The sequence below is a fragment of the Centruroides sculpturatus genome, unplaced genomic scaffold, assembly GCF_000671375.1.
Source record: "Centruroides sculpturatus isolate CEXI.00-Female unplaced genomic scaffold, Cexi_2.0 scaffold461, whole genome shotgun sequence".
NCBI classification, from domain to species: Eukaryota; Metazoa; Arthropoda; class Arachnida; order Scorpiones; family Buthidae; genus Centruroides; species Centruroides sculpturatus.
The window spans coordinates 352881-372411 of record NW_019384704.1 but is presented as its reverse complement, the minus strand read 5'-3'; the positions used below and the strand labels follow the sequence as shown (position 1 = coordinate 372411).

The 19531-nt window shown below is 28.3% G+C and overlaps 1 protein-coding gene across 1 annotated transcript in view; it reads right to left on the bottom strand.

Moving 5' to 3' along the window:
- Positions 1 to 19531, bottom strand: part of LOC111627627 (multidrug resistance-associated protein 4-like) — an 86023-nt gene that overhangs the window by 7601 nt on the left and 58891 nt on the right. Inside the window, exons 13-18 of the mRNA XM_023371210.1 lie at positions 18737 to 18912; positions 16630 to 16910; positions 14662 to 14741; positions 11372 to 11522; positions 2554 to 2787; positions 2383 to 2483 (exon numbers count right to left, since the gene is read on the bottom strand). Of these exons, the coding sequence (XP_023226978.1) occupies positions 2383 to 2483; positions 2554 to 2787; positions 11372 to 11522; positions 14662 to 14741; positions 16630 to 16910; positions 18737 to 18912 (1023 nt within the window). The remainder of the gene's footprint in view (positions 1 to 2382; positions 2484 to 2553; positions 2788 to 11371; positions 11523 to 14661; positions 14742 to 16629; positions 16911 to 18736; positions 18913 to 19531) is intronic.

Sequence of the window (19531 nt, the reverse complement as noted above, 5' to 3'; positions counted from 1 at the left end):
GTTTTAAATTCGAATTTGTTATTGCGTATTGGTTCGATTATAGAACGATTGTAAACGTTTCAGAAAATTGATCAAATTGAAAATAGTTCGTTTGATTTTCGGCAATTCTCTTCAGCGGTAGGTGTTATATAACAATTACTATGGTTATTGAAATATTGGATGTAAATGGGGTTTGCTTGCAAAACCTCCGCTGACAAAGTCGCGGGTAACAGCTAGTTTATAATAAAGAATTAGGTTGTAAGAGAAATTATTTACTTAAATTTCAATTAAAATATTTAAAATAAATGGGAGAAGGTGAATATATTCGGTTGAAATCCATGTATAAGGTACAATTATTTAAATATAAAAAATAATAACTAAAGATTTTGAGAGAATTAAAGATGAAAAAGTGAATTTTACTTGTATTTCTTAAAGGTTTTTTAAACAATAATTTTAAAAAAAACCTTAAAATAAAAATTTTAAGGTTAAAAAATTATTAAAAGAGATAAAAAATTTTTATTTTTATAATTAAAATTTAATAATAATGTACTGAAGAAAAAATGCAAAAGAAAAAGAAATTGACGCAACAAATTTTCAAAATCTATTCGGAGTCAATGATGCAATTACTCGAAATAGTAGAAAAGATATGCATAAATATTCAACAGGCGACAATAATTATAAGATTATGAAAAAACATATACTTTAGCAAAAACAGTGTTAAAATATTTTTAAAAAATCATTTTAAAAATTGATGCATATTGTAAAAGAAAAAGGGAAAATCTGAATATATAAAATTACTTGTCCTGACTGACTTATTCATCATCGTCTAGAGCAAACCGCTGAACCTAAAGAGGTGAAATTTCGTACACAGTTAGGGTACAGTACGTCATGAAAACGCACACTAAGAAAGGTGTTTTCGAAATTTCCCAGCGGGGGGAGAGGGGGAGCATTAAGGCTTAACAGGAAGAACGGCTTTTACTGTACTATTTTAGATGCGATGTTTTGTTTTTAACAACGTTTAGTCTTCAATATCTAATTAGGTGTACTAAATTGATAACATTTCAGACATTGTTATAAACATTTTTATATATTTCGATTTTTTAACCAAACGTTCGAACCGTTTTAAAGTTGAATTTGTTATTGCATATTGGTTCGATTATAAACGTTTCAGAAAATTTATCAAATTGAAAATAGTTCGTTTGATTCTCAGCAATTGTCATCATTCCAGCGGTAAGTGTTATTTAACAATTACTATGGTTGTTGAAATACTGCATATAAATGGAGTTTGCTTGCAAAACATCTGTGGGCAAAGTCGCGGTAACAGTTCGTATAATATAAAGTTCTTGATTGCTTCTTGTTCTCTTGTTTGTAGTTTGTAATTAAGAAAAAGTTTGTTGTTCGAGAAGATTAAAAAAGTGTTTCAAATTCTTCTTCTTTAAACTTTTTTTAAAGGAGCTGTAGTAATATAGGATCACCTACATTGGCGCAGCTGACAGGATAGTTGGGACACATACAAAGGTTTAAAGAATATACAGGTTTTACGTTGAAATAATGGTAAAAAAAATTTTTCACCTTGTCGAGAACAAAATTTCAGGCAGAATGCTAAGCGTAAAAAGTGTTAAAAACATCGATCTGCGGATCGTGGCAGAAGAGCTTTGTGGCACAATAGACGATAGTCTGAAGGTATCGGAGTTAAAGGAACTTATTATAAAAAGTAATGATTTTATTAAACTTTCCAGCATTTGAATCTCTTACGTATCTGTTACAGTGTTCGAAAATTTTTTATTGACATTTTTTTCTAATTTTAAGCTTTTATTTTAACATTGTGTTTGAATTTTAACTTTAGCATTTTTCGAAGCCAAACACGTGCAATCAATAATAAACCATATAAATATAAATCTAGCAACACACATATATATAAGACAGATCACATTGTACACAACTTCCTGATATAGCCCTTTGGCAAGGCCAACTCAACAGGAAAGCGAGTAGGTCCAATATCACTATAACAGATTTCCACTGTATATGGGTTATTTACTATTGGATTTCTTTGATAATAGTGTTTCATAATTTTTTCGATGTTACTGTGTATATTGAAATGCATTAATCAAATATTTGCAGTATTTTTCAATATTTTTTTGACTATTGAGTAACTGAATAAAAACATTTCTAAATTTAATAATATCACTATTATCAAACCAACATAAGAATTTTTTTATTAGGCATTATTCTCTTAATATACGTAGTATAAAATAATAAGTAAAATTTTTGCAATGTGGTTATAAGAAAATTTTCTCTTACAAGAAGTTTATCTTTCTAAAAAATTTGATATTGCCCAATAAAGAAATGTGACCATATATTTGAAATTATGATTTTTAATCTAATTGAGTAAATATGTAATACCTGAAATTCCGCTTCGGATGTAAATTGAATAATATGTTGATAATATATTACTATTAGTATTCCATAATTCAATACAAGTCCAATTTGGCTTCCTGCACTCTCTAAAACCACAAGTAGCTAGTAAAAATTATTTATTTTATAAACTGAAAACATATAAATATATTCACTCACCTGAATTATTTGAAACACCTAAAACAATAACGGTGATTATTAGATTTATGAAACAAATTATCTGACCGTATATGGAAAGCCATCGATTTAATGCCAAGTAAAGAAACCACGTCGAAGTGTGCTTATCCTGATACTTATTAAACATAGACTTAAATTTGCTGTCAGCATTAAATGCTCTAATTGTTGTTAGTCCGTAAAGAGATACACTCAGATGAGAAAATACTGGACTTCTCACTGTCAAATAAAGAAATCAGTAATTTAAACGAAGCTGTATTTAATATAATAATTATTATCTTATTATTTTTTCTAAATATATAAAATTACTTGTCGTGACTAACTGACTGAATCACAGATTCATCATTGCCCAGAGCAAACCGCTGAACCTAATAAGTGAAATTTGGTACACACTTAGAGTACGTCATGGAAACACACAATAAAAAATGATTTTTCGAAATTCTCAAGCGGGGGGGGAGAGAGAGCATTAAGTCTTAACCGGAAAAACGGCTTCTATTGTACTATTTTAGATAAGATTTGTTGTTTTTAACTGCGTTGTAGTAGTGTACGCCATGGAAATGCACACAAAGAAGAGATTTTTCGAAATTTCGCAGTAGGAGGAAAGGGAACACATTAAAGCGTAACCGGAAGATCAGCTTTTACTGTACTATTTGACATGCAATTTTTTGTTTTCAACTACGTTTAGTCTTTATTAAGTAATTAGGTGTATTAAATTGATAACATTTCAGACATTGTTATAAATATTTATATACATTTCGATTTTTTAACCGAATGTTCGAACCGTTTTAAATTCGAATTTGTTATTGCATATTGGTTTAATTATAGAACGATTGTAAACGTTTCAGAAAATTGATCAAATTGAAAATAGTTCGTTTGATTATAAGCAATTCTCATCATTGTCAGTGGTTTGTGTTATATAACAATTACTATAAGTGTTGAAATACAAAATAAATGGAATTTGCTTGCAAAACCTTTGCAGGCGAAGTCGCGGGTAACAGCTAGTTTAATATAATAATTATAATATTATTATTTTTAAAAATCAACCAGAACATTTTACCTGTATCTAAGAAAGTACTGATCGCATTTGCGTGTAAGTTAAAATGCAAGCAGAACTTTTCTCTGTTTATGCAAAGAGTAATTGAGAAAGATTTTATCCAAATTATGTCAAACCAAAAACCACAAAAAGTTTTTAAATATTGTAATAATTTCTTGCAGAAAAGAATAGCAATATCTCCTGTAGTTGATTTCAGTACGAACTGAATGACCTATCATAAGTTTCACAAGACCTACTCATGATGATCAAAACGTTGATAAATTTCTGTTGGCAGCTCTATTGGAATAAAAAAGCTATTTACAATCGAAAGTACATTAAAACTGCAGAAGTGTTTTGGTTTGAAGCTAACAAGATGCAATCTGTCAAACACAGCATGATATTACTGTATGAAATTCAATTTTGTTGATCATTATATGCATCAAATATTTTTAATACATAAATAGAGCAAGGAGTTTCATATTTTCCTGCTGGAAAATATTTAGGTCCAAGAAACACTAAAGTATATCAGGAATGATTTAGAATTGTGTGTGACATAATCTGTTAGGAAAAATTACTTTAAAAGCATTTTTATTATTAATTAGTCTAAAAAATTAAAATGCTAAACATGGCTTAAAAAACAAAATTTGTCATTATAATTTGTACACAATTGGAATTGATGCTATTAACTTTTGATTAGTAAAGTAAGAAAAACGTGAAAGATTTGTAATTTCTGAAGGAGGAAAGATTTAGTAAAAATTTTATTCGTTATTATAATAAAAAATTTTTAAAGCTCTATTTCTTCTTTTAAATGATTCTTATTACAAAGTATTAAACAAAACAGATATTAAAAAAACAGATACAAAAATTCCCACATACACAAATACCCAATCCACTATGCCGTAAGTTTATTGTCTATGAAACATTTGTACTTACAGGAACTCAGAAAAGTCTAAGTTCAATTCAAAAGCATTCTTTCGGTCTTTACTGCATTCAATAAAAACAAAGTGTTTTTAATGGTAATACAGTATACTGTATATATTATTGTAATAATAATTTATTATGGTATGTATAAAATTGCAAACTTAACGTTTAAATCAACTTTATTTACATTGTTATGTCTAAGTATACATCGATGTAATGAATAATTCCAAAAACTATATTTCATAAAAAATTTCTATTAGTGTTACATTTCGATAATGATATCAAATTCTATTTCGATTCTTAAGCACTTCTGGTTTTAATAATAATGTTGAACCAAAAAAACATCAAAAATTAATCTGATGTATGCCAATTAAAAAGACACAATAACAATATTTATTTTAAAATGTCCATTATCTGTGTATATAACGACTTTGAATAAATTTTAGAAGTAAGAAGCAGTAGATCTTAATTCTAGTTCCACTAAAACTGTTAAGAATCTTAAACTGATATCTTATTCGATTGTTTTTGAAAATCATGATACTTTATTATATACTACTTTTTATTGTGGTAAAGATGCTATTAAGCATTTTTTATTTGACATCGAAAATCAATTAAATATTTTATTGAATAAAATAAATAGACATGTAGAAATGAATATAGATACTATTTCTGATAATTCTAGACATTGTTCTTATATTTGTAAGCATAAATTTGATAGTGACGATATCTGAGTTATGAATCACAGGTCATTTTTGTAGTTTTACCCATAATAGCTGTAACTTAAATTTTAGTTTCAAAACCTATATTTTTATTATACTACATAATTTTTCTAGTTATGATTTCCATTTTACTTTCAAAAATACCAAATGGGAAAAAATCAAAAGAATATTTTCATAATGAAGTATCTGAAGAAAACCATTGCAATGATGGTTACAACCAGGTTAAATTAATTTGGGAAAATTTTCATTGTACAATTTTTAGACATTATTTAAAATTATATCAATATGTTCTTATTAGCTGATATATTTCAAAATTTTAGAAAATTAAGTTTAAAAGTATCATAATATAGATCCTGTGTATTTTGTAACGGCACCAGAAATCTAACCTGGAATTGTGGATTAACCCTCTAATTCCCCAAATGTTTGATAAAAATCAGCCTTGTTCAATAGATGCGAATAATCTTCATGGACTTCTAATGAGTTCTTAGTGACCGCTAAATAAATTCATATGGTGATCCAGAAATGAGATAAATGCTTTAGATTTCTGTGATCTATCTGAAATTAATAATTTTCACTACAATCTAGAAGTCGATTTAAAATAGCTGGAAAATGTTCATGATAGACATAATGATTTATCCTTAGCTTTTGAACATATTAATATTTCCCATGATTTACTACTGAAATAGCAAAAATCTGTATCAACTAAATTAAACTTTAAATATAATAATAATTATAAATTAATTTTCACTTTTTTGATAAACAACATTATTTAATCCATTATAGAAATTTAAAGATTTATTTAGAAAAGGGGTGGATATTAACTAAAATTCATTGAGTACTCCTGTTTAACCAAGATGCTTGGCTTAAAATATATATTTTTTTTAATAATGAAAAAGACAAAAATCGACAAATGATGTTGATAAGTTTTTTTTAAATTAAATAATAACTTTTTTCCTCCAAATGTAAAAAAATGTCTAAATTTAAAAACTGCTTTGATTGGAGATCAATGTCACAAATACTTACTTGAAGCATAGATAAAAAAATTACAAATTATAAATGATAATCTTACAAATATTAAAATGAAAAAGCTAAATTATGTTTACATAAACCAATTTATATCAGATTTTCTGTATTGGAATTGACAAAATTACATATAAATATGTCAAACATTTTATAAAATATTTTAAATTATTTATGATAAAAATGTGAATCTATTATACACAGATAATGATTCGCTAATGCTCCAAATTTATACAAATAATGTTTTAATGACTTTAAGTCATTTCCAAATATTATCGATTTTAGCAAGTCTACAAAAAACTATAAATTTTATAACATAAACAAAAATAAATTAGGATATTTTAAACAAGAAACATTAATAAAACCTAAAATGTATTCTTATATATTTGAGAATCAAAATAAAAATACAGCTAAGAAATTAAAAAATCAGTTGAAAAACTTTCAATCAAAAAAAATATAAAGAAGTCTTATTCAACACAGAACTATTAAGATATCAACAATACAGAATTAAAAGTAAAAATCATGTTATGACAACATATCTTCAGAACAAAATATCTTTTTCCTGTTTTATGATAAAAAAATTACTTTTGATAACGGAATAGATGTGATATCATTTGGCCATTACAGCTTGTACTATTAATTTTTACTGATTCTCTGATATTATCACCTCCTGAAGTTTGTTACATATTATTGAACAAGAGATACAAAACTAAAAATCTTGTTCAACACATGCTGTTTTGAATAACACATATCTTTCAGTAGCGTGCTGTCATTAGAAGTGTGGAAGCGCTGCTTCCCTTGTATTTAAAAAAAAATTAAATACATATTAATTTTGATTATATGAAAATTATCGCGCAATATTTTATTATAACCGCATTATGTATCTTATTACAAATTTCTATACTACACGTGAAAAAAAAATAAGATTGCTATTGTATATTCGAATATTAGTGGCTGAGTTAAAATCTCTGTATTGTCAGATTCCAAAAAGCCAGATTTGCGCATGCGCTTTACAAAGCACCGTCCTCACCCGGTTTAGCCGATGGAAGCCTACTACCTTGAGTTGATGCTACACATATAACGCTTCCAATTCTATCCGGGATTGGTTCTGGGCTGTTAGCCGCCCACACGCTAGATATTTGGCTGATTACATGAATAACGAGTANTATATGTGTATATACATACATATATACATACATACATACATATATATATATATATATACTAGCTGCAAGGACCCGCTTTGCTGGGTTTTTATTTGTATGTAATATAGTTTTATATATATATATATAAAAGACTGTTTTTGTAAGTAATCTAGAATCTAGCTGCAAGGACCCGCTTCGCTGGGCAAAAAGTAACGATAGTGAAGGTTAAGATAATTACATTATAGCTAATCTTACCCGTTTTCACAGAATGCAAGAATTAGGTCCCCCGTTTCCAGAGCAATTAGAAAATTTTTACGTTTTGTCAAACGAACTATTTTCAACATTCTCTGGAACGTTTACAATCGTTCTATAATCGAACCAATATTCGAATTTTATGTTCGAATTTAATTCGAACAAATTCGAAGATTGTTCGAATTAAATTCAAACAAATTAGAAGAAAATATTCGAAATAGAAAGCCACTTTCAATAACTTTCAGCCTCGTATCTTCCGAACCCTTATAGCTATCGAGACGCAGCCACCCCTATGCACGAATGGAGACTTGGGGCTACTACTACATACAAACACCATTCATGTACGATGTGTAGTTTTGGCGAAAAAGTTAAATATAGAGACATACATGTCCGTTTATATATATATATAGATATAGATATAGATATAAATATAGATATATTACAATATATAATATATAAAATAAAACTATTTCCTAATAATACTGATTTTCTTACTTTTGCTTATAGAGAATAAACACATTACATCAGTTGATTGAGAAAAATAATCGAGTTTACCAATAGTTAAAAATACTATCCGATGTTTAAAAAGATATATTAAGATGCTATAAGTCAAACAACACACAATTTATGATTTGATTTCTGAATTTGCAAATAATTTATGCTGAGAATTAATAAAAAAAAGTATATATTTACGTACTACTACACACATCGGAAAACATATTAAAACATGCAAAATGAGATTTAATTTCAGAACATCAAGTATTAGATTTGATATTAGATTTCATATTTCATATTAGGTATTAGACAATGAATTCATGGATGATTTTTCGAAAATTTCTTAATCAGAATAAAAGAGCAAAATTTGAAATTCGTTTTAATAATTTGTTTAAAAATATATATGTAAATTAAATATGAGTAAAGTTTTAAAATATAAACGTTTACGAATCGATACTCTACAAAATTAAAAAAATTAAGATTTAGTTTTCCGTTATAAAATACTGAACAGAGATTTTATTCGTGATTTCAAAAATCACTTTTTCTGATGTTATGTTCTAAAATATCAAAAATTATATCAGTAATATATTGCCGATAATTCATGTGTATATATTGATAAAAAGTGTATATATTTCATGATATTTCTAATGCTGTCAATGATATAATGAAAAATTATATAAATTTTAAAAAGGATTAGATGAAAAAGATTAATATATAATCCAAGCTTTATCAATACTTTATATTTTTATAATTCAAAATGTATCAAAACTTTACGTCAAATTCCTGAACATGTGAAATGGAAAATTTCAAAAGATCGTCTTATTGGTTCTGGTTCTCATTGAAATACAGTTACTGGAAGTTTCTAAATTTTTAGAAACTGTAATTAATATATATGTTAAGACAAACTCACCCTACAACAAAGCTAACGTGGCTTGGTTCAATTTCATAATGTACTTCAGAAACGCTAGAAATGTTCAATGACTACTAGCAAACAGTGGCTGGCACATACTTTGAATTTAATGTTTGTATGATCCAATGTTCTTACTCCGATTAACTGTTTCAGTAAAGACATTAAAGGTGTTGTGTGTATGAAATGCCAATATCAAAAACTGTAAATCGTGTATGGCAGAATATAAAAAAATTGTGTTGAATGTTTAATTACAACGTTTTAAATTATGATTTAAGCATGATAATAAATTTACTGTAAAATTTTTAAACCCCCATTATTAAAAAATCTATTTAATTTTGCACTCTCATAAAATAAAATATTTTTATCACACAATTATGATATTATTCACTCTAAATAGATCTAAAAATTTTCCTAAGAAAGAATTACATCTAAAGTTTAAACAACACTTGTAACTACAATAAGACCTAATTTAACGTTTTCTTGATTTGCTGATTCGATATAACGCCGTCTACTCGAAGTCTAAAATAAGCTCTCAAATTACACTGATTCAAACTATCGCTGAATTTCATTAATTCGTATATAAAACGATTATTTCCGAACACGAACCAATTATCAAAAGGTGGCAATTCATTGTAGCGCTGTACTTTCCTTAAATTTATGTTTGTTTGGTGCAATTTTCGAAAAAATATAACGTCATGAATGTCATAGGCTAGTGATTTCCAAAATGTGCACCGCGGCTGCCTCACAGGGGTTCCGTAAAAAATATTATAAAATGTTCATAATTTTACGTCTACTTTTAATTCAACGCGATAAGATGTGACTTCTAGCCGACCTGGTTCAAATGCATTGGTATCTGTACTGATTATGCTCTTTAATTTAAAAAATATTGGCTATTTCGCGAATTTTACTTCTTAGAATTTGCCATAGGGAGCCTTGAAATAACGTGGATTTAGCAAGGGTACCGATAATCAAAATAGTTAGGAAACTTCTGACGTTGGCGATATCGACTTCGCTTGAGAAAAAATAACTAATAAATGCATGAACGAAGTGTGGAAAAAGTTATGGATGAAGTTATTCAAGAATTTTCAACGAGAGTAGTCTATCGCTGTACCGTTAGGTTGATAAAATTATCATCCTAATCGATACAGCAGGACTAGAAGATGTAGACAAGCAGAATAACAAAGAGTTATTAAAGGTTTCAAGTGATAGCCTTATCTACAATAACCGTTAAGAACTGGCACAGCAAGGAATTTAGGTAAAACTGACGATTCTAAAAATGCGCTTGAAGAATTTCTCTACAAATTTTCTTAGTAAACGTTTGGTAACAATAAGTGAACTTGTTAATCAAATTGTAGTGCATGATCCAGAATTTGAAAAGAGTGCAAAAACAACACGAGGCATTTGGGATGCAATCTCTTGTTACTGACATTTCCTTAACTAAAGAAATAAAAAGCGACAAATGAAACTACATGACTTTATCGCAAAAATTAAGAATTTCAGAAAAGTCAAGATGTTCATCACAAAATGTGAACTTTACATTTTTGTGTGCATATCTTTATGTTTTTTTAACGAATATTATTTTACAAATTAATAAAAAATTAAGATAAGATTAAAGTAAAATTTGTTTATTTTTTTCTGCGTGTTTCTCTTTCTCTATTTACTCTGTATTAAAATAACCTTGTTTAACGCTGTCTCGTTTAGCACTTTGTTGTTTAGGAATGTATATTCCATGCAAAGCTGGCTGTTACTGTATTTATAACTTTCTCTGTAAATAAATTAACGTTGTTTATTTAAATCAAGGATAATCCACTTTTTCATGTATAGTCGTGGAAAATCTGAATTATAGATTTACCATAACGTATATTTTGAAATCGACTTGAAGTAAGTGAAAAAAATACAAATGATTCTTTATTATATTGTTCTGTAAAATTTTTCATATTTTAAAATCTGTTATTGTAATCTAACTGGTTATTTTTATATAAGTGATAGTCTGGCTGTTTTCAATTATGATAATAAAACATTTGATTTAATGGTGACCAAAAAAGTTCTGACATAAGTAAATCTGTCTTCGTAATAACAGAACTAATGCATTGTTGTTTCAATCTAGTTTTAAGAAATTCTTTAACTTATGAAATTAAGTAATTGTTCATAGTGTTTTGCAATCTAACTCGGCATGATAAAATAGTGTTTTTACTGAGTCTCTTTATCTCTGTTTACAGAATTTTGTCGCTGTTACTCAGCACGCAACCCTTACATTAACCCTTACATTAAGTTAAATATAAGACACTTCTATATTCGGAATACTTACATTTTCCTTCCAGATGTTTTATGCTTTTCAACACTCGGCTGAAAATTGTCCACAAAGCGTAAAATATTATTGAAAGGACAGCAATTAATACAAGTAAATAAGGACAGACGATTGCTTGAATAACACACATGCCAACAAGAATTAAGTATCCCTAAAATTAAAAAAATATAAATTGCTAATACATAGTTCGAAATCTTAAAACTTAAGTTTTATAAGTAAAGTATAAAAAATTTTTTACAAGAACTTGAAAGAGTCAACTCTTTGTTTAAAAGTATATACTGGTGTTCACAAGTCTGGAACAATTAGTATTATGTAAAACAGTTGTTTTTAGACGTGACATGGCAATTAAAAGGAAAATCACTTTTAATTATTTTCGCGTGAAAGACCCGCTATTACTGAAAAGTTGCGAAGTTTTAGTTTACATTTTTTGTGAGGATGCAATATTAGTTTTTCGGGACATTTACTGTTTTTATAACAATAAATAAAGAAAAAGAGAGTTAGATTTTTAGATTTTTAGTTCTGTAAATATTAAAATGCCATAAAATGCAGAAAAATTCGGGACTTGTTTCTGTATGTATGGATGTGTGTGTATGACATGATTTTGTTCATTCTCCTTAAAGCTTAATAACTCCTCTACTTTTTGTCAGAAATTTTTTTAAATTTGCAAGGAGTGTCAGAAATTTGTGTATTGAAGAAATGATGCTGCTAATGGCTAAAGTTTGAAGGAGATGGCAAATAATGGAAGATTGTGTTTCCTACGTCCAGTAGGCTCGCAATTTAATGAAGAATTTACTCGTTATTAGTATTTAAACTTTATATAAATGTAATGCCTATTTACAAAATTAAAATGTTTGCTATTTTATAATTATAAAAAATATAAAAACTTTTAAACCGACATATTATAACAAAAGGCAAAAGATGCAAGTATAGATGTTGCCATAAAAGTTAAGTACCCGTTATTGTATTTTCAGTAATCTCCATACCACCTCTAAAAAAATTAACCGACAGCAACATAAGTCCTATGGTTTTAGACTTATGGTAGATTTTATATTATACTTCTTATATTAAACACAGTATTTTATTCAGTGTTTCATAAAAATTGTTTAAGTAAAAACATGATAAAAATTGCATTTACTTAAAAATATATTCCTAGAATCATACAAATCTATTTTAAAAAATAAATTATTATCAAGAGTGCAACAAAGCATTTCTAACCAGTAATAGAATGCATATTTTCTGTGTTTATAAAATCTCCAGTTAGAGTAGTGTTCAGACAATGCGAAAATAAAGAAAGTTTATTTAAAATACACTTGAGTATTTTTGGGTTTATTTTTACCATCAGCGGTACTGAGAAGTTTTACTGAATTAAGATTGCACTGTTCAATTTATAACTAGAGAAAATGAGATCAAAACATTTTACGATAGTTCAATGGACAGGAACATTCAGCTTTTAGTAACTTACCGAATTACTGTATCATAATTTAATAACTAATTGTTTTTTGTCAAAAAATTTTAAATTACTGATTCAAAAACATTTGCCCACGTTACTTAGCATGCGTTTAATGTATTAGTATTTTCATTTTATGATGACAAAAAATATTTTAATTTCGAAAATTCCGAAGAAGAAATAGTTTTTTTTTTTAACTTTTTCTGCCCTACAGACAGTTCAGAAACTATATGTCTATGTCTTTCCAAAAAGTTCCTGGGATTTGTTGCTTTCTGCGGATTCGCTGTTTAGTTCTGCAGAAGATATAGGTTGACACATTATAATCATTTGTTCCCCCGGCTGTCATTCAAATATTTAAGCAAAAAATGTAAAAATAAACTATTTTCATAATCTGCCATACGTATGTAAGAGGGATGGCTTGACTTACCAAAGTTATACTATACGTTCTCTGACTACATAGTCTATGTAGCATCGATCAGGTGAGACACAGCTGCTCTGTAGATGTTCTGTGGTTTTACATACGGGACAACTGTCAATGTCTCGAATTCAGTAGTACATGTGCAGTAATAGCTGCAGCAAGCTTTTTATTTTAAAAATATAATTCAAGATAAAATGCGTACGATCATTTGAGTTTGGCATTCAAATAAAGAAGACTTTATCGAATGTCATGAAAATGAACGAAAAAATAGGTTGACAAAACAGTGAAACTGTCTACAACTATGAAAGTTCATATACCTGAAACATTCGCAGAGTTTATAATGAAAGTAGCTTACAATGCATGTTTCATTTGTTGTATTTGACGTTTCTGAAACAAAACAGCGTGTCTGAAATTCACAAACATACCTTTGTACGTGGGCATCACTTTTCGTGTTCACTACTTTTTAAAATTTTATTTTACATAAATTCTCATATACAGAATTGAAGAACGAACTGCTATCCACTTAATTTTCCATTGCGATATATACACGAACATTAGAATTAGTTTAATGACAGCGAAAGTTATGGAAGAATACATCTAGCCATGCATACCACAGAAACTTATCTATACACGTGCAATATACCATTACATATTATCATTCATTTCCCGCAGCAAATCTCTTGCGGATGCTTTCCCCAATGGCAGACAACAAATAAGTTTCTTTGCTCGCATTTATTGTTCCAGTTGTTGTTAATTGAGAAGCTAGTTTTTTTGTGTTGTGTCTCTTGTTTCTTTAGTGATCGGTTTCTGTTTTGTATATCATACATTGTTTTTCATGTTGTCTCTTATATGCAACAATATTAAACATTTTTTAAATTAAAAAAAATTGGCGACTTTCCCATATGTCATTTGTCACTTCTTGTCTGGTTGTTCTTTCTTAGTATTCTTATTTAGTATAAAGTTAAGTTTAAGTTAGTATAACTAGTTTTAAGTTAGAATTAAGTGAGCTATAATTTAAGTAAGTTAAATTATACTGTATTCATTCTTTCTCCACGTTGTTTCAATTAAATTATTTTGCTTCTTACAGAGCTTTCTAGATTAGTATCTGTATTAGTTTAGTAATAGTTTGAAGCCTTTACTTTGGCTTTAAGCATTAACCTGTATCCTGTGTAAGTTTGATGTAGCTGCACTACTTATTTACGATGTATGCTACAGTTCAACATTTTTAGACACATAAGCTCGCACACCAACGATAATTGTAGTAGGAATCACCTTATGTACACCGCTCAAAGGGTTTTTCTTTCTCTTTTCTATTTCCTTACCTTTTTCTCTTTCTCCTCTCTTTCCTTCTTTTCTTACGCCGACTAAACACTTTGTACACTGTCAGTGTGCTTCGTTAACATAAAGTATTCAAATTGAACTTACCCTTATCAAAATATAAGTAAAGTAAGGTATCAAATCATCCATAGTATTAACATCTTTGGAAAATCGATCTAAGATTTTTCCTGAATAACATAAAAATAAAAAATATTAATTGAATTGAATAATTATGGAAAAACAAATTTCGATATAATTATTATTTAAGTTATAGCAGTGTTTTTCAAACTCTAACAAGCCGTTGCCCCCTTCAACGTAGTATCGCCCCTTCAATAAAACCGTTACGTAGTATCGCCCCTTCACTTCAAAATTCCGATGCCGAGGGACAAGGCTAACGCCAAATTCGTACTACATTGAATAGACTAGTAACTAGTTTAATGTTACATTTTAAGTTATTGTAGGATATAACGAATAAAATATCTAATTATTCTTAATATAATGTTTTACTATATCGCCCAGTAAATTGTTTTTCGCCCCCAAAATATAAATTGTTACTAATTGCCCCTGAACATGGATAAACGCCCACATGGGGGCGATATCGCCCTCGTTGGAAAACATTGATTTATAGGGATATCACACAGTTTATATCTACAAATAACGTTTTCTAAAATTCTTACAACTAAATGATTGTACATGGTACATTTTTATACACACAATAATTTAAGGAATAGAAAATATGGTTTGCATAGTAGGAAGCTACTTGATTTTTCTAAATTAGTAACTATATTTACTTTTAATTCCCCGTAATCATTGTGCAATGTGTGTTGTTCGTTATCCGAACAGTTTGGATAACGAACACCTCACAGAACAAACATAAGAAGAAGTGACGTTAAATAATGAATTTGATTGGTCTTCAGGCAACAACTCAAAACTTTTTGGAGCATGGGAAACAGCAACATCGGCGCTCAATTTGTTATATACTGCTCGGATAGTTTTTCTCCAAACTTTGAAACTCTCCCTTGTAAATCCAACCTTATATTTTTCTGACAGAAACAATTCTTTTATAGTATTCGCGAGACTGTCGGGCGGCGCTCGTTAAATTTAGATTTGATATTTATTTTCGAAAGGTGAGAGTGTAATGACAAAGGTATAGAATAGGTAGATGTTTGATGTTGCTGGGCAGTATGGCTTGAACAGATCTACAGTAGGCCTCAGTTCAATCTTATCTGAGAAAGATACTGTACAATCAAGAAAACTCAAGCAGCTAATGAAGTAACAAAAGTCACATATGAGACATAAGGAACATGAAAGAACTCAAAATGGAAGCTGAAACTGATCTGACGACAGAAGAACTTCAAGAACTCTTCAACGAAGATCACCAAGAAACTCGGCAAGTTTCTTCTGAAAAAAAAAAGGATTAATGACGATATCTGCTATTAAACATGTTTTGAAGAAGTGAGGGGATGTCAGAACAACGGTCTTAGAATAGCATCCAAACGAAGTTGAGGTTAATATTCTTGCAGATCTCTACAATTATAATGCTATTTAAATTAAAAATTATTGTTTTAGCGGTTAATTACTGTTGAAAAATCACGAAGTAAAGAGAAAAGGAATCGACATTAGACAGATTTTAAACCCCCACAAATGGAAAAAAAACATGACTAATAAAAATTCAATATTGTGTATATATGTATTTTTATCATTACATATAACTAAACGAATGTATATATATTTTTATTTTTTGGGGTCTCCCGAACCAATTAGTCAAATTCCCATAAAAACGTATGGTAAATCGATAATCGGATAATGAACAATTCATGTAGCGAACAAAGTCTTAAAAACGCATTATGTTCGTTAACCGATCACCCGCTGTATTTAACTGTTCATATTACAGAACAATAATTTTATGATTGTACTGTAATATACTGTATAAAACTTATAACGAATGTCTGTGATACAATGAACGAGAGTATAAACAGCATCCGTAGTTAAGTAACGCTATCGAAAAATTTCTTTCGGTAGTTTATTAGAAACTTTGTAACTTAAACAATAAATTAACTAAAACATTTTACGTACCAACGGGATTGTTATCCAAAAACGCTATCGGAGTTCGAATGATACAACGAAACATATTGTTGTGAAGCTTGAAAGAAGCAATTGTAAAAAATTTGTATAACAATAATCCGGAAGATAACGACGTTAGAAATACAGCACATATCAATCCTATATAAACATACATGTCGAAATATTTAGTATAGTAAAAACTATTGTTCTTCATTTCGTTAAAAAAACTTCTATTAGATGTCATATTTTCGAGATTTTCTTCGTTTTGGCTATAGATGTTAATATCTTGCAGCCTGAAAATATAAAATGAAAATTGAACTTTTGAACTTTCTGGCATATTTAATATGCGTTTGATAGCAAAATACGACTAAACGAATTTACACTGTTAAATAAAAATTATACAGTATATATAAATAATGTTGAAATCTTCTGAATAATAAAGTAGTCAGTAGACGAAAATAGAACTGTATATATACATGATATGATTTAAATGAAAATCAAAGCAAAGTTCTATAATTTATTTTGAAATTTATAGCTGTGATGTCATCGTTATACGACTGACTTTAATGTAAATGAAAACCGTCCTGTAATCATTGAGAAACATTACCCATACTTTGATATATTCATTTGTGCTAAAAAATTAGACGTTGGAAGCTACTGCTACAAAGCTTGAGACTGGGACAAGATATCTAAATCAGATAACTTTTTCTAATGTACTTAGTTTCACCTGCCTCAATGATGCAGTATAGTAAAATTGAAATTGTTTGTTTAATTAAGTTATGGCAACGCAACACTTGGGCAATCTGCAAAGGGTGAATGCCTTTCGGAAAATCGTTTTAAGGGAAACTGAATCTTATTTAGGCATTATAGACGTGGAAAAAGCCCGTAGCCAGCCGGTCTGAGAGAGGCTCGAACCCACGACTAAACTATTAGTATTTAGGATACAAAGACAGCTTGGCCACTGGTGGGCTCTTTAAAATGAAATTATATTTGATGTTTAGTGCAAAAATGTTTTAAATACTTTCATCATTCGAAAATATTATTTCAGTAAAGTACTGTAATAAATGTTCTTTCTATTGACATGAACCACTTGCCGCTCACCAATCAATTAATTTAATGCAATTAAGCATTAAAAATACTTAAAAATAAAAAAAACGAAAGAAATGCGTTAATTTTGAAGAAAAAGCTTCAAATATTATTTTCCTTTGTCTCGCCTTTCCTTGAAGTTTAACACTAATGAGTCATTGTATACACAGCTGGATGACCTTGAGAAAAGCTGGAGTCGGATTTCCCGGGACATTCTCATAGACGTCTCGGAAAACAAGGGTATAAGATAGGGTGAATACTAGCTGGCAGTATATTTTTTAATATTTTTTAAAAATTAATATTTTAATTTGCAATTTTCGACCCCCTGACTTAATTAAACTTATATATAATAAAATATATTAATTAAAACAATTAAAAAACTATTGGAGGTCGTTTTTGACATCAGAAACTAGCTTTAAATAACTTTACCAAAGTCATATCTGTGCACTACAACTTTAGAACGATTAATTAAATTTGATAAACAAATCCCATTAAAAACAATTAAGCCTTAATCAAGCCTTATCAAAGGCTACTTATCAAAGTCTAATTAAAACCTCGATAAAATTTTTTTGCGAGGGCAAAAATTTTTATAAAAATTTGGAGACTTAAAAAGCATTCCAAAAATAAAAAAAAAAATTGTGGGCTGAAAGGACCGCATTTTTGTATTAACTAATTAAGTTTCAAGTTTAAATTTAAAAAATAAATTTATTTGTCTAGGATTTATAAATTATTTTATAGTAACTCTTTAAAAAATATGTATATATAAATACTTTTGAAATAATTCATTGTATTGATTATATCTTATATTTGAAAATTTCATTATGACGTTTATTTTGAATGCCACATAATACTGTAAATTGAAATATTCATAAAATTATATATTCATTGCAATTGTTTGGTCATTGATAATACAGTATCTGAAACCAGTGCTAAATGCAATATGGCTTATATAATATAACATTGTTTTAATTAAACATTTTATTTAAAAATCTGTTCATGTCTTAAAGTATGCTAACTTATAATAATATCATACCATTTGATTAGCCAGTAGTCGCTGGCACTTGTAACGGATTGCGATATAATTAGCGTGGATAAAATAACGATCTTGAAGAAAAGTCCTGCTCCGGCATTGACGTATGCTTTAACGACTGAAATTTCTGGTTTCTTAACTCCTGCATTGTCGCGTGGTATTTTGTTATTTTCAGCTTCCTACGAAAAATAATTAAACTGTATATATAATTATTCGTTGAATTTTTCTTAAATCTGAAGCAATAGTATAATATTATTTTCGAACCATAAGAATCTAAGATATAACTTTTCCTAATATAAGATGTAACTTTTTCATATAACTGCAAATCAGATGTGTTATTGTTAATTTCTATATCAAAACCAATAAAACTGTTAATTTTTGTTTGATTATTAGTTCCTAATATAGAAAACCATCAGAAATCGCAAAAGAAAAAAATAAGAAATGTATCTCAACAAATATTATCATTAATGGTCTAAAAATGAAACACACAGTATATGTAACGACTGACAGAAAGTTTTTCTTGTTGCTTTTTTCAATAAATTTTAAATTATTCTAATTTTACCTTGTTTTTAAAGTATAACTTTTTAGCTTTTAAAATACACTGATTTTATTGTTTTAATATTTAATTAATATTTTTTTATTATATATATATAACCGGTTGTATCCTGAATTTTTTTTTAAAATTACAAGTCTCCTTGTGGAGATTTTTTGTAAAATATTTTAAAACTGCTATATGTTTTTAAATTTTTGCGCTAGAGACGCGCTGTTTTTTATTTTGTCTATAAACACTTCATTCTC